This window comes from Spea bombifrons, chromosome 5 (assembly GCF_027358695.1).
Source record: "Spea bombifrons isolate aSpeBom1 chromosome 5, aSpeBom1.2.pri, whole genome shotgun sequence".
NCBI lineage: Eukaryota > Metazoa > Chordata > Amphibia > Anura > Pelobatidae > Spea > Spea bombifrons.
The window spans coordinates 76,277,010-76,293,644 of record NC_071091.1 but is presented as its reverse complement, the minus strand read 5'-3'; the positions used below and the strand labels follow the sequence as shown (position 1 = coordinate 76,293,644).

The 16,635-nt window shown below is 35.6% G+C and overlaps 1 protein-coding gene across 1 annotated transcript in view; it reads right to left on the bottom strand.

Annotated features, from left to right (window-relative positions):
• LAMA1 (laminin subunit alpha 1) overlaps positions 1–16,635 on the bottom strand; it is a 69,337-nt gene that overhangs the window by 39,198 nt on the left and 13,504 nt on the right. The window contains exons 2-13 of the mRNA XM_053467061.1: positions 11,978–12,148; positions 10,939–11,051; positions 6,002–6,244; positions 4,767–4,946; positions 4,235–4,324; positions 3,923–4,040; positions 3,217–3,395; positions 2,867–2,972; positions 2,585–2,745; positions 1,968–2,108; positions 1,343–1,513; positions 283–384 (exon numbers count right to left, since the gene is read on the bottom strand). Coding sequence (XP_053323036.1) covers positions 283–384; positions 1,343–1,513; positions 1,968–2,108; positions 2,585–2,745; positions 2,867–2,972; positions 3,217–3,395; positions 3,923–4,040; positions 4,235–4,324; positions 4,767–4,946; positions 6,002–6,244; positions 10,939–11,051; positions 11,978–12,148 — 1,775 coding nt within the window. The remainder of the gene's footprint in view (positions 1–282; positions 385–1,342; positions 1,514–1,967; positions 2,109–2,584; positions 2,746–2,866; positions 2,973–3,216; positions 3,396–3,922; positions 4,041–4,234; positions 4,325–4,766; positions 4,947–6,001; positions 6,245–10,938; positions 11,052–11,977; positions 12,149–16,635) is intronic.

Below are 16,635 nucleotides of genomic sequence, written 5' to 3'. Positions count from 1 at the left end.
AACCCATTTTAATAAATGTGTTACGTGCTTTAAACAGTGGCTACATTGTGGAGAGAAGAATGATTCGGAAAGCGCTGCTTTTTAACTTTTGGAGGCAGAATTTCCACTGCTGGATCTTCATATATAGATGGCGTTGTTGCTATTTAGTTGTAGACAGAGGATACACTGACATCTCTATCATGCAGCAAAAATATGTGTTTTAATAAGTAAGAGTATAGGCGGCCAGATCATTTGTGAGGAAAAATGTTGGACATTAGTGGAATATATGAAACATTGTATTACCTGTAAAATTACATCCACGCCAGATATCACTTCACTGTCTGCACTGTCCGCAGGAATATCATAAGACGCTGTGTACCTTAAGTATCCGCCAAAGGATGTTAGCTGGGATTTTAAAAAAGATATATTGGTTTTAATAAAAAATAGACACAGTAAATGCGGATAATATCCATTGAAACCAAAAACTATACATGTTGTTCCAAATGTGACTGTAAATTTGAGTATGGAGCCATTAGGATGTCTGTAAAACATTGTTCAACCAAAATAATTGTGCAATGATAGATTCCCTTTCTATAAAGCAGAATGTTCTCACATTACTCCTGTCTACCACCCTCTTCTATTAAATCAATCCCTTAATATTGCACATGAAGGGGGGGGGGTGCTACTAAGTGGTAAAAATTCATTTTATATTACATCAGCATTCAAAGATTTCTGTGATGACCAAATTTAAAACCAAAATTTTAAAAACATAAAGCATGTCACCATTGAAGCTTTTTGTGTTGCTCTACTGTTCAGTTGGTGGCTGCCAGTTACCTATGTATGGCTAATGGCTAAGATGAGAGTAAGTTCAAAAATGTAGATCCAATGGTTTTCAATCTCTAACCGAACTCTGTATACCTGCCCGGGTAATGGGGTGAAGATTCCACAAACACCCTAACATTTTTATTAAAAATATTTAAAATGGAGAGAGTCCTAATTCCTTTAACCAGTCCGACATGAATACATAAAAAACCACCTGTGTAGTATTTTAATGAGAACTTACACTGCTCTATTTCCAAGTATATGCAAGTAAAACACACGTCCTGCGTTAGCTACAACCTTTACAGTACCGAGATTAATGGTCTTTCATAAAACCATAAAAACCTCCCCATCCTAACTTGCAACTGATATGGTTTGAAAGCGTTATGGTTATGTATTAAACTATGCTCCTTCTTGATGTATGAATGATTCTAAATGGCTTTATTGGCCCAATATCGGCAGATTGCATAAAAATACATAGTTATGGTATTTTGCTAGAATTTCCTCATACACAGACACAGAAATACAAGTGAAAATAACTTACTTTATTTCCAAGATATGCTGAAGGAGCTTCCCAATAATAAGCAGATATCAAAGAATTTCTTGCTACAGTATGATTAATGCTTATTTGATGGGGGCCATCAAACTGGTCTTGATTGGGTTGAATACGTGTTCCTTGTAAATCACTAATGTACCAGCCATTAATATTGGAAACCTATAACATGAAAAAAGATACATACGGTTATGTAATTATATGAATCCTGGATAAACATGACACGTGGATTCTGTAGACACAAACAGGATTTAATTGCAAAGCTAAGTTAGATATTATTTAAAGACACATCACGATACTAGCGCTAGCTAATATAAGGTTTGATTCTCTGTAAATAACGTTTTATTTATCTCTTTATTTATATAGCGCCAACAGTTGGTTGTCCATTCCTACTACTACACAGTGACTTGACGGTATTTGAAGTTGCTAGGAATGTTGTATTGCGGTAGCAGTGGAATCAAGTCACTTTTTGATGGTAACAATAACATTCAGAACATGAATACTTTAGGTTGTAAACAAGGTCTTCTGCGACCTTGTTATTATTTGTCATTATTATGTATTATTCTGCATAGTGGTGCAATAATTTGGTGCAATAATAACAGAAATCTGTAATCACCTGAGTAGTATGCCAAAAGAGTCCATCGCAGACACCAGAAACACCAAAGCAAAAGCATTCTGTGCATCCTTCTGGGTTTTGTGCCTGCAGGTTGTAGAACCCAGGCTTACAGCGGTCACAGTTCTCTCCTTCGACATGTTCCTGAAAGGTGCAAATAATGACCGTGACACGCATGCTAACAGACAGTGGCGGTCCTAACACCGATGCTGATTAAGGACACTATAGGCCTACATGGCCTCCAACCATAAAATACACTGTATGTGTAGACTGAGGTCGAGCTAAGCACTATCAATGTGTAATGTACTCATGTGTGCTATGTACATCCCAGTAGTCAAATATTCTACAGACATCTCTGATTAAATCTACCTCTTAGAACAGGACTAGGGCAAGTTATATCTCTCCATTTGCTGTGTTTTTCTATGACTAGGAAATGAAATTCTCAGTTGCTACGGTGACTGCAGCACATTTATTACCTTGCTCTATGTTACTTCTTTATACACAACCTCCTTACACTAACCAGTCTATGTGCTGTTCTTTTTTTAATGATGTTATAATTAAATAACAAAACAACAAAATATAATCTATAACTTATCAGCCACATACATGGCATTACTCACCTTACATATACATTGTTCAGCACAAGGGTCATCATTTATGCTGCCCACCAGACTGCAGTTACACTTCACACAGTTTGGGTACTCCTTGTATCCAAACGCGCATTGGTCACATTTTGTCCCTGTGAAGCCTTCTTTGCATTGACACTGACCCGGGAAGACACCTTTAACATACATTTAATATAACATTAACATTTAACATAACAATTAACAAAGGCTTTGGGAGCAGGGGACAGCACTCAAAAAGTAGGGGAAATGATAATGTTTTATAGGAAATTCACACACCTTGGTTTATGTTGGCATGATTATCATCCACAATACAAACAGAACTCATAGATCCAAAGGGGTCACATTCACAAGGATAACAAGGGGCATCTGAGTAGGGAGACACCTGTTAAGGACAAAAACGTATATTTAGTAGATATTCTGAATATTCTAAACCTGTTTTTTCAATAACATAGATAAGTAGATATATACATAAATAGATAGATAGTATAGTTTAATAGATAACATATATGAGGACCTTATTTATTTTAAGATTACATTGGGTTTCTTGACAAATACTGTCCTAGATATTAAGTATGGGTCAGCATGGCTTTCTTTAACTAGTTGAGGATTACTTTACATCTTCTTACCTTGTGTGGCCGGTAGTAGCCATCAATACAGGTCTCACAATTAAGCCCGGCTGTGAATTGAGTACAGTTGATGCACACTCCTCCTCCAATGTACTGATCGTGAATGTTCAAACTCATGTTCCGATCTGACACATCTTGGTCAAAGTAACAATCTTCTGCTTTGTTATGGCAATTGCATTCTAAAAACAGAGCAGTATTAGTTTGTGGTCATACCTTTATTCTCCTCTGACAACTTCAAAAAAATACTGACTTTTTTGCATAGACCTTAAAAAAATATATTTTGACTTTTACTTGGAAAGTGTGGCGTAACCCTCCAGAATTGGAGAAGAGAAGGGGAGGGCAAACTTTTAATCTTTATTAACTCCTTAATGACAAATGCATTGTTTTCAATGGGTTTAGGGACCGCCCATTGTCCTTAAGGGGTTAATTTAAAGGTAACTCATACTATTATGTGGCACAAAATAACCTTAAAATAAAGTAATTTTAAATCATTTTAATATGTATTTGACATTAACACAACTATCAAATTAAATATTAAACGCTCTTATTGTGTTAAAAGATAACATTTCTCTTCCTCTATTGTGTTTTGTGTATATATTCGGGCCATATCCTCTTTTTATTGCATATTTTATATAATAATCAGGTATAGTTCAGAATAGGACAGGCTTTCTCAGTGCCTGGAAAAGCGATCAAAGGCCAAACTTACTCTCGCACTGGCTGCCAACCGAAATAGTGCCCGGTCGCCATGGATTCTGGTGGTATCCAGGGCAACACTCATTACAGCTTTCTCCGCAAGTGTTGCGTTCGCATTGACACTGAAGTCTCTGAATAGCAGAAAATATGAGAAAGTCGTCACACAGTGATCTGTAATACATATTATTCTAAATAAACAGAACTGCCTAAATTAAACTTAACTGGAAGCTGGAATTAGATGTACAAAGTCTGTGAAATACAGCTTGATCCTGTGAAATACATTTTTATGGACACAAAATATTTTAAAATTAACAACAAAACTTACCAAAGTAACTGGATCGTAGGGGCAGCTGCGAGCATGTCCATAGCAAATACACATCCCTCCAACAGATATATCTTTTAAAGAGTAGAAATACTGAAAGAGAAACAGCAGCAAAAGAGGGATAGAATTATTAAATATGCTATAATCAATCAATGAAACACGCAAGTCAAAATCTAAATCTCAAAACTGGAAAATCAACAGATTTGCCATGACAAACATAAGTTTTAATATTTAACACTTAAAAATCCTGGGGATTTAAAACTCTAACAGACTGCCATCACATGTTAATAAGACAGAAACCTCTGGGTAAAGATTTTCTCATATTTTCTCATATTCTAAAAAATAAAAAAAATAGAATTTTAATTAAGTAGTAACAGAGCTGGACCATAATTTAACAACAACAAAAAAAATATTCTTTCAGCCACAGAGATTCTCTCTCTCTTTCATGCGTTTTTCAAACCCTTTGCCTATTCTTAAGTCTAATGAACTTTTTGGGATTTACAAACCACAACTATTTTTATGTACAAATACTTACCCTTCTAGTTACTATTAGATCTACATCCCGGAGATCAAGATGGTTAAGCGTCATGAGGTCGGCGTTCAGAGTTCTAATGCGTTGCAAGCGAAGACGGATGTATCTCGCAGAAGTGAACTCCAACAAAGTTGGGGATGGATCATCTGCACTGGGTCTTCCATTAATCAGTGAAACGTGAATCTAGGTTTGTTAATTAAACACATAACACAATATTATGACTTATAACTAATAACTGAGGGTGCCACTTAGCCCCAGTCAGCATAACAGATGAGGATCCCCTGCATAGGGCCGCAATCACAATGCTCTATGTTGTATTTTTCATATTTGGCAGTTTGTGCTTTTGCCCATTGTTTTTTTCCCATTGGTTTCTTGGATGGATTTGTACCTTTGTACCTTTTTGTATCTTTTTTTTATTATTAGATAAATGCATGTAGTTATTTCTGCTCATAAATTGCCACTATAGTTTACATTGTTTATTTTATGGGATTTTAGAGTAATAAACTAACATTTATCGAAAAGCCTTTGTCTGCTACCTTCTTCAAATTTTACTAAACCTCCAAACACCGCGCAAACTCTCTTCACTATCAGACAGTAGGTGATGAATGGCTGCTTTATACAGAATATGCTTGAAGACCTTGTAACAAAATATGAAACAGCCATATGTTTCTTTAAATTCTGTCTATGGAAACACTATGACTGCTCGAGCGATATTCCAGCTGTTTTGTTTTTTTCCTGAAAGCAACAGTTTTTATCTTGATAGAGACAAAATTCCAAAGATAATCGAATCTTTTTTGGTTTTGATGTAAATCAGCCAATTATAACTAAATAGTACTGATATATATTTTCCCAATAGGAGAAACTACAGACTGCAAAGATTACTGCTCCTCTTATCTTTGCTCCCTGGAGACAATGACCGCAAGGCTGGAGAGATCATCAAAGACAAGAATTTCCAACCAATTTTCCTTGCTGGTCATGTCATTGGTCTGTAGATTAGATGAGGAAACACAACAGCAATCTCATTTACTAATACAAGCAGAGGGCAAACGGTTGTACATGATTTATCTGGAGGATTCTGGAGAAGGCATCTAAAAAATAGTCTGTTGTTTAGGTACATTGGGATGTAACCAAAAAAGCAAGGTTCCATGAATCATGGTGAAAGTGATGGGTATAAATACATACTACATCAGTTTGCAACTATTTAATCAGTGGAAAAGTAAAATTTGAAATAATTATACCTCTCCATGTTCCAGTGGTACAAGTTTTGAATAAAATGACGTGCAAATCACTTCATCATCCCTTCTGTACGTTGGTGGCCCAAGTCTTGGTGTCACGTTGTATCGACTCAAGCACTCGTAGTCACTGATTGCATAATACTGCCAAGGCGTGAACTCAACACCATCCTGAGAACGTTCTAATATCCAGTTACCTGGCCGTGGGGAATTTGCTGCTTTAATTATTATGTATGCAACTTGGAAGATCTGCACACAAAAAGAATGTTTCATTAAATACATATTTCACACAAAAACATTTTTTTTTTCATTCCTATTGCTACACAATTGCTATAAGACACTGCCCCTCAATTTGTCTTTTCTTAACTGTATTTCCAGGGTTATAAATTACCTCCTAATTGTACCAGGCAAAACACTTGTAAAGATATATTTTCCTAACAATTTGCACCAAAAGGATTAAAATATGCCAGTATTATTTTTTTTTTTCTTTCCATAATACACATACTGCACAAATATGGATATTTGCAAAAAGAGAATACATATTATAGCTCTTAACTAATTATTATGTATCCATTTCTCATATTTTGCAGAACTGTACTTCAGGTAAGCAGTACAAAATAATTTGGATTTCCAAGAAGAAAAGATAAGGAGAGCCCTGCTAACTGAGCTTACAATCTAGATATGTGTGTTTCCCATTCTTAAGTGAAAACCTTAACCCCTTAAGGATAATGGGCGGTCCCTAAACCCATTGAAAACAATGCTTTTTGAGCCCGTACATGTACGGGCTTTGTCATTAAGGGGTTAATATATATTTTTCAGGGGTTTGTAATGTGCATTACTATTTATCCATGAAACTGCGCTTATATTACCATCACAGTATTTTCTCCCCCACACTGTGTATTCTGCTAACTTGCCTCCCTGTTTGTTATATGGTTGAGTGAACGACAAATGAGCCGGTTCATTTTGTGCTGAGATTTTTTCTGAATGGCTCCAGAGTCATGAGTCTTAACAAAGCTACAGCTGATGTAGCTCATTGTAAGCCCACACTGGACAAGTATTTGCAACAATATATGTTTCTCCTGTAGCCTGTTTCATTCTTCAATTTAGAGAACATGCAGAAGCACCAATTTAAAGCCCACTATGATGGGACCTTCGTTTTAAGCCCAGTGCTGCGTGACCAACAGTTCCCGACCTGGACAGGATTTTAGATGTTCTAGATGTGGCACCATGTTGTTATCTAAATGGTATAATTGGTCAAACATGACCTTGGTCTGAAAGTTGTCTTTCTACACCTGAAATCCATACAATTGTGCATACCATAACAACACAATGGAACTGCAATGAATTAATTGGCAAGCTATCAATGTAATTATATTCACGAAAGCTCTCCAACCAATCCTGGGATGCATATTAATACCCTCTGTTGCTGCTAATAACATGTACCTTATGTGCTTACATTCTAAGAGATATCTTAGGTGATTATTTTTAAACCTCCTTAATAAACAAGTGATTTAATATATTCTCTGTACATTATTTTATCATAAAAGATTACTTTTCATAGCTTGAGGTGTGCTAATTGATATTAATTTGGTGTGAACATTGCGAGATGGGGTGGGACAGTGTGCGATGGGAAGAAGTAAGCGGAGTGAAATTCTGTAAGCACAAAGATCAGATTTATATATGTCTATATATATATATATATATTATATATGTCTTTATACAGACTGAGGCATACATATTTTGGGTTGCAGACTTAATTATTTTCCTTAGTTTAACAGTTGGTACCCTTAGAGATGTATATAGAGGTTGCACAGATGGGACATTTCACTGGTCTGTACCTTGCAGGACACCATAGAATAGACTAGGTGGCAGAGTAAACAGGCACATAAAATTCTTAGGCATACAAGAGGATTAGCGTAAACTGCTAACAAGCACTGTGTTGGCAAATAGCTTAACATCATAAAAAACACTTTCTGAACTTAAGAGAGAACAGCTCATTCTGCATGTATTTTAGGATCTAAATAATGACATCACCACCCACTTACTATAATCCCATTTATTGCAACAACCACTAGGAGGAAAATGGCTTCTAAAATCCAAATTCTATTAGAGTGTTTTGTTTCTTTCACAAACTTATATATTTATATTGGAAGTGGAAGTGTTTTAAGAGTATTCAAAGAAAAGAAAAGTTCACCCAGTGTGCTGAAAAATATATAATAAAAAATGTTCTTACAAAAAAAAATATTCCAGAATTTCTAACTGCTAAGAATATAAGGCATGAAAGTAACCCTTGACACCAAATAAATGGCTATATGACAGCGGCCTGGGAAAAAACCCACGGAACATAATAGGCAGTCAAGCAACATGCTGTAAAACTGTCTCTTTACAACATAATGGATGAGCAACGTGACTGATGATTCTCTCAGGATAAATTTACCAGATCAGTGATGTCTCTTTTTGCTGCACAATATTTGACACAAAGAGCAAATAAGTAGATTTATGCATGAATACATTAAAGCTTGTAGGGATAACGTGCAAACACGTATGCAATGTCTATACTTGTGCAAATTTAGGATGCATTATTTTAAATGGGACATTGCGATGATATAAAGTATTGTTTATCTAATGAAATAATCTCCTCGAGTCAGTAGTCAGAGTGTCCACTCCATTAATTAGACTAGACATTCTGCGTTTAACAGCAAGGTAGCATGATGAGGATCTAGTTTGTCGTCTAGATGATTGGACTGAGATAACAGAGATAAAACATATATCTAATATGGATACACGCAACCGTTCAAAAGTTTGGGGTTTTTGAAAGAAAATTTTTGTCTAAAAAAAAAATTTTTGTCTATTAGAATAACATGGAATGGATGAGAAATACCGTGCAGACGTCGTTAATGTTGTTAAATGACTATTTCAGATGGAAAGAGCTGATTTTGTATGGAATATCTTGATTGGCGTACTATCACTCCCATCACTCCTGTGTTCCAATGGCACGTTATGTTTGCTAATCCAAGTTTACATTTAAAAGGCTAATTGATTATTAGAAAACCCTTTTTGCAACTATATTAGCACAGTTACAAATTTCCATGACCCCAAACTTCTGAACTGTATTGTATCTAATGTCAAAACATTGTATTATATGAAAACCACAACTGTTTTGAAACAAATAACGTCATTTTTTCTGCATAAATGTAGCAAATATAGTGGCACATTAGCCTTTCTGAGTCGGGACTGAGTTCAGGGTTGGAAACAAAAAACCCGACTTGGAAAAGGGGCAAACACATATGGGGTGGGGGATTCTACAGAACCCTGAACCCTAGCCTCATGTATTCACAAAGCAGACAACAGGAACATTTAAAGGAACCACATGAATTGAAGTGCATATGATGGCTGTCCCTTAAATAAGGAAAATGGCTATAGCCATGTTTGTTCAAGAGGTCCTACATTAAAGTTGATATATTTAATTGGGCTAAAGCCGTAGAATAACATAAATCTTTGGAATCTCAGAGGTTTCAAAAACGTACCAAATTTGAAAAAAAACAATACATTTTCATATAGCTTAATTTAATCTATTTTTTAATATAATGAGATAATGTAGAGATGTGACCCTAGCTTTCTCATTAAGGTGGTTAGGCATGGTTAATAAGCAGACAAATGGATCCCCCGGTTAAAGTAAACTGAATTAAAATGTAAACCCCTTATCATGCATTAACCAACACTGAAAATGAGAAGCACTAATACAGGGTTTAATTAATTATTCCTAGTCGCAAATGCTAAAGCTGTCCTTATGCCCTAAATAAAGTAAATTTTTTACACACAAGAGGATTTGGGGCATTTATGATATAGTGGTGGGGAAAGAATTGGCGAGAATTGATTCTAGTATTGATCCTAGGTATATCTTTGACCTGCTATGTCCATTTCATGCACGTAACAGAACAATCTAGTATTACTAATACAATAATAATAATAATAATACTTATTATTTTGAATATCATTTACTTTGTGACCTTTAGAATTCTTGGATTGTGATCAACCACACTATTAAAAGGGAATTGTGACTATTTATTTTACTTAGTACCAGGTTACAAATATGGTTTCCTTATTTAATAGTTGTAGTTTTAGCAAAATATTATATTTTCAGGCAGACGTTCATATCTGTGAGGTAGCTCTGTTATCTGAGCCCAACCTACTAGGCAAACACCCTTACTCCTTTCAAATAATTGAATGGCTCAGTCTTAATCACCCAGCAGGACACTCTGATTAATGAAATGCATAAATCATTATATTTAATCCTCAAAGAGAAACATATTTTTTTTCCCATGAGATTTTGACTTTATCAACTAAATGTAAAGCATTGTGTGCCGCTATTTTTTCTACACAGTATTACATGCACTATTTAGAAAGTTCACAGATAAAAGACACAAACACGACAGATAAGCAGTCCATATATTATGCAGTTTACAGGTTATTTATGGAGAAACAGAGGACCGTATAATGAGTACTTCCAAGTGGAACAAAGACTGTACATGTGAGATTTATAAGGATCCAGACATTATTTGGTTAGCTTGTAATTTAGATTGTTCAAAGGAACTGGAAATGTGATATCTTACACATTTGGTATATGTGTGGTATTTCCAATTCAGGATGCTTGTAATTAAAGAGTAATGAAGGTCTTTCTAATACAGTAGGGGTTGTGCAGTACTTGATCCATACATTTTAAAATGTGAAGGTATAGGCAATCTGGTTCTAACTGTGCTAACTAAAAGATAAAATAACCCTGGTGTCACACCATTACCTTAGTTGACTATTCTCCCACAAATACTACATAGATGCCATAAAGAACTGCAAATGTGTAGGACTATGCAGAAAGGTGCTATTTTAAATCAGGAAAAAAGATTTTAGCTAGAAAAAACAATAAAACAAGAAAGTGTCATAATTACTTGTCTTAAATCCAGTGTTATGGTGACCCAGTGATATATTCTGCCATTCTGAATACTGGGACTTTGCCACCAATCATTAGTGCCATCGATTGCATTGGTTATCGGGTGCCGTTCTGTAAATAAACAAATAAAAAACATATACCAGCTTGCAAGTGAAAGAGAATAGAAAATGGAGTAAGAAAGTATTTTATTTCTATATATTTTGGTGAGAGGATTATTGGGTTCCGGTGAGTAAACAAAATACTACAGAAATAACGATGCCTGTTTGCAGTTAACCAGCAAGATGTACAACACATAATGAGGTCTTTTAACTACAATGTGAGTGCATGAAAGTTGGCAAAAAAATCTTAATTTGTAGCAGCTCATTCATATATGCACTATTACTAACTCACATACTCAAACACACACAACTTATTCTGCACATTGATTGCTTGAAAAAAGCAAGCAATGTGCAGAATAATTCAACCCCCAGATTGCTTGTGATTTGTAAATACAAGCTGAAGCTCACAAATTTCTCTTTGTAGCCTCAGGGGGGTGACATGTAACGTCCCACACACAGAGACACCAAAAAAAGATTAATTACAAAAATAATAATAGAAATGAAACAGGGATCCCCACATTAAGCAAGAGGGTCAACAACCCATCCACCTTTATCCCCTACCCTGTATGTGGTGGAGTAGGGGGTAATAATAGACTATATTGGGGTATAAAGCCCACTATGCTCTACATAATTTAGTGTTTACTGGGATGAGGTTTAAAATATACTGGGGGGAAAGGTTATTGAGTACAAAAAAATAAACTTTATATTAAACACCCTATTTACCCCCCTCCCCCCAAAAAATCCAAGTCGGTGAACTAGGAGTGAATGAGGTACTTCACTGTCCACCCCTTTGCACCTACAGGGTTCAGCCTTTTTAACTTTTACATTTTGTATTTGAGTGACTATATGAATTGCTTGCATGTAATGACATGTGACTAAACCATTTAACTATTTGTTGGTGAATAGACTCAACAGTATATCAGAAGATGGGTTACTTACCTTTGGGATTGGAACTGTTCTCATCACAGATGCTACATTGAGGGTTGCGTATTGGCCTCCCTGGCACATGTTCTACAAGTTTACAAAACATTTCTGGTCCCATTTCACCACATGTGGCATTAGTGGTAATAACGGCATTACTGGCAAGATTCAGTATAGCGGGAAACAAACCTAAACAGAACACAACAAGATTTACCATGTAGAATAACAGGGGAATAATGTGTTTTATTTTTTAAAGTATTACAGTTGATGATTCAAAACACAATATGTATGTGTATTTAATCAAGCATTAACTCTTTTTCCCCGGTTACTTTGCTGTCATCACTATATATTAGCACAATGTTAGTGATTTTTGGTATCGTCCGTGAACAGTTCTTGCTTTAGAACAATATTTTGAAGCAATGTATTATAGTACGTTTATTAGAGAAGAATTGTCCTAAAAACCTCCCAAGAAATGTTGTTAAAATGTCATGTTTTAAAGTTATATATATATCCAAACAAGAAAATCTGCCATGCCTGATGGGCCAATCTTAAAAAGAACATGTTAATAATATAACTTAAATGTCTTGTTCTCCATACACTGCTAAATGTCACACTTTTGTAATGAAACATGGAAACATCATTTCTAGCGCTGTCAAAAGTGCAAACTCTTCTCAGAAATAATTATATATTCATGCAAGTTGCCTAATTTTCATTTTTGGGGGAAACACTTGTCAAGTGACACAAAAAAAAACATGAACTGATAAGACATTCCTTAAAAAAAAAAGTCTTAAAAATTCTATGTTTTTTACGCAATTAAACCTTCAAATGAAATAATAAAATGACAGATCTGTAAAAGGTTAATTTACTTAACATGCAAGAGCTTGTAATTAACATTTTGTCTAAGTGACACAGTGCCTTTGAATACAATTATGTTTAAAATTCAATGTTGATGCTCTAGATAAAGATAAAATACATTAAGGCAAACAAAGGGCTCGCTCAGGCATTCTTCCTGACCTGGGATCGCAGTGTTTTCCTGTTTACTTTCTTGCTACCCTCATGCTTGCGTCTGGTTAGTGCTCTACTTTATGAAGCAATCATGCAGTTCAATTGCCAAAAAAAACTGTAGGGTTTTGTTATCTGTGTTCATGTTCCTAGAGCCATGAAACTGCAAATCTGCACATTCCTTCCATTATTTTGACTGGCTTTAGCTTATGTATGCGTCTGACCTTTTAAGTTCTGATAACTTATCTTCATAGCACATTCCTTTTATTGGGAGCTTTGCTCATTCATCAATACATATTTTCTTTTAATATATGTCAAATTTTAACCTTTTATCATTTGAAAGAATGATAAAAGCAAAGGATCTTTATGAACAATGACCTTATTAAATGTAATATATATATATATATATATATATATATATATATCACTACTATACCTATATATATATCACTACTATTACCTAAGCATTGTTCTGTATGTCCTACTTGTTATGTGCTACACTACTTGTCGCCCATTGTAAAGCTTTACAGAATATGATGATACGACATAAATCAATAAATAACAGCTACATTTTAGCTATCCATATTTTTAACAAAGTTAGGACCTATATGGAATATTCAAAGATACTTTTCAGTTTGTGTCCTTCTTCTAAGCAATTAAAACCATAGGTAGTAAGAAAAGCAAAAGAAAAAATGAAGATAACCCACTGTGTGGATGTTACCACTTGCTTTTCCCCCACAGCCTTTTGTTCTTTGATTGTTGAGCACAATAAACATCCTTTAAAGAGAACGAAGGTGATGCGTAGTTTGAGGTGAGGTAAGCAACAGTAATATGTGGGTTCAGAACAGAAGTCACATCATATTACTCAGCAGTCCGTGTTCTTTATGGGGCTTGGCTGTATGGGCTACCCTTCCTACATTATTCTCCAGATTCTCCCTTCTTTGACTCAGCTCCTTCCACTCTCACCCCTTCGATAGTCCACTGTACGCTAGCCCAAACCCGTGTATGCAGCCAACCCTACCTACCTGACTTGACCCCACTCACATGCAGCCATTGAGCGTTGAGACCCAGCTATAATAAAAATAGAAACCCGTAGAACTTTGTAGGTCATAGAGAATCACCTCCTTCCAATACACCAAGGGCCTTGAGAAATAGTACATTTTAAACATTTAGAATGTTTGATACTTTAAGTAAGAGTTAACAACGATTATTCTACTAAAGTTATTCTCAGACATGATTTTCTTAACATGGAATGAATGGCCTCACCAGTTGTCAGAAACACTGTAGTATTGTGTTTTTTTTGTTTTTTTTTTGAGTCTTCCTCCTGTGGTTTATTATCTTGATATCGCTATGTATATATTTTAATTTATTTGAATATTTATATAGCTTTAGATGTAGAATTCCAAGCATGTCTTCAGGCGTCTGGCTTTAGTTCCTCTCCAGGGCTCTTTTCCCATTCATACCAAATTTAATTTCCTGTGTTGCTTTGTTGAACTTCTGTTTGCAAAAACCTGCTTTTCTGAGGTAATCTCTCATAGAGGGTCATGACAACGAGGCAAAATTAAAAATGATATTACCTTATGAATGTTCTAATATATATATACTGATATATATGGGATAGATTGTTACCCTCAATACAAAGAAAAGAAATAACCAGCCCATCAAATGAATAATAAGAAAATAATCTTTGTACTTTTAGGTGTTGATTATTACGCACCCTTGGTTTTTATGGTGATCTTTTTTCCCCCACAATGGACCACTTACTATGATGTCCAAACGCATCACACTGCTACAACCATACTTGGTTGAATATGGGTAAATTCGCCAGTTTAAAACCATCACCCAAACATACATTAAACTATTGAACTGGGGAATAATTAATAGTTGTACGTGAAATCTTGCTTCTAAGAATAAAGTATATGTGTCTTCTGATGTACAAATTAGTACTAAAGATAATATTTTTCCAAGCATTAATAAAGATGGAACTTTCCTACAAGTCATGTTCATCTTTATCTTAATGAAACTAGCCTTCAGAAGTGTCTGAAGGCTTTTACAGTAAAAAGGAGTGCTGCATTCACAGTTATTCAGGTTTATTGTGTATATTGTTGATAATAACCCCTGGAGTTGGGTGGAATGGTTGATAAGCTATATGGCTGCTTTATACTATACAGAATTCATTATTTTGAGGTTGCTATTCCTTTTATCCGGGTTGTCTCAGATGCCTAATTTTAAGTACCGGTATTTTCACAGCTGAACTCCAACCAGCAGTCTAGAAAACATCAAACAGCCTTGGTATGCATACTACCTGTGTACTTTTCCTACTTTACTACAACTGCACTGAGAAAGAACAACGGAACATATGTCATGATTGTATGTTTGCAGATCACACTACAAAGGAGCTGACGTTTAAAATGCTTTAATGACTGTGTTGACATATTGTAAAAAAAAAAAGAAGTTATATGAGATGGGGGGGCAGTGTGAAAACCCTTGCCCCAGAAATGTAGCACCTGGCCTGGAACATGATGCTTCTAGCAGTGATCAGGAAATTTGGAATATTAACTTGCAGATGCAAGACAGCTGGAAGCGCCTGTGGAAGCCTGGCTTTCACGGCTAGGTTACTTAAGAAAATAGCAGAGGATGTTTACTTTCTAGCTCCTGTATTTATGTTTTGTGTCGGTGGTTTTAGTGTTCTTTACAAATCAAATCATTCTTGGTAGCACACTTTCTGAAGAATGTTTGGACTGGGGTTAATACGGACATTCAATAAACATAATTTTGTTCAGCAGATGGTTGTAGCCCTGCAGATGTAGAGCTAAACATCCTGCCAGCCTGCAAACCGTTAGGTGGTAGCCCTCAGATTTACATTAGGAGTGTTACAGAATAACACAATTTCTATTTATCTTCACCATTGCCCTGGTTACTGTGGTGACTGCACCATTATAACGCAATGCACAAATATACTTAAAACAACTGGGTCTAGAATGCCACATTTATATTGCCTTCCGTGTTATCTCTTGTTGGTTGAGCTAACAGGCCACAAAATATCAGCCCCTGGCTAGAAGTGTTCAGTCTTAATTACAGGGTAATTGACTAGACCTGCATGACTAACTCCCAAACAAAAAGAAATAAAGAATTCTAGTGTCTGTGCTGAATCTTAAATAATTCCCTCTGGCCAAGAGAAAATGGTTAATTACTATGAGTGTAAGGAGGTATACTTTGTCGAATGTTTTTTTTTTTAATCAGAAAATTATCTTTTCTTTTTTTCAATGGTCCGGTCAGGACTGGAAGGATTCCAGGAGCCAAGATTCTATGGCTTCCAAAATCCTACTAGCTTTTATCTATGGAAGCATCAATCCTTGGCTTCAAAATCATTTCCAAGCTGGCGCCATAAATATTCTGTCTGGTTCCCAAAGCTGAGTTTCAGCAGGGTTATGTCAGGTTGACTACCCAGTTCCTTTAAGGACCATCCTAGCAAAGTTTGCATTTGAGTGACAACAGTTTATAGCATGAGAACCCGACAAGCAAGTGGGACCTGGGCCTACAAAAGGACCCAAAATTGTATGCCCTGTTAACCCTTTTTTTTTAAGAAATCAGCCCTGCTGACCTGTGATTTTTCAATGGCAGCTATAACATTTTGGGTGTTTCCAGTGCAGAACACAATAATGATGTCATAA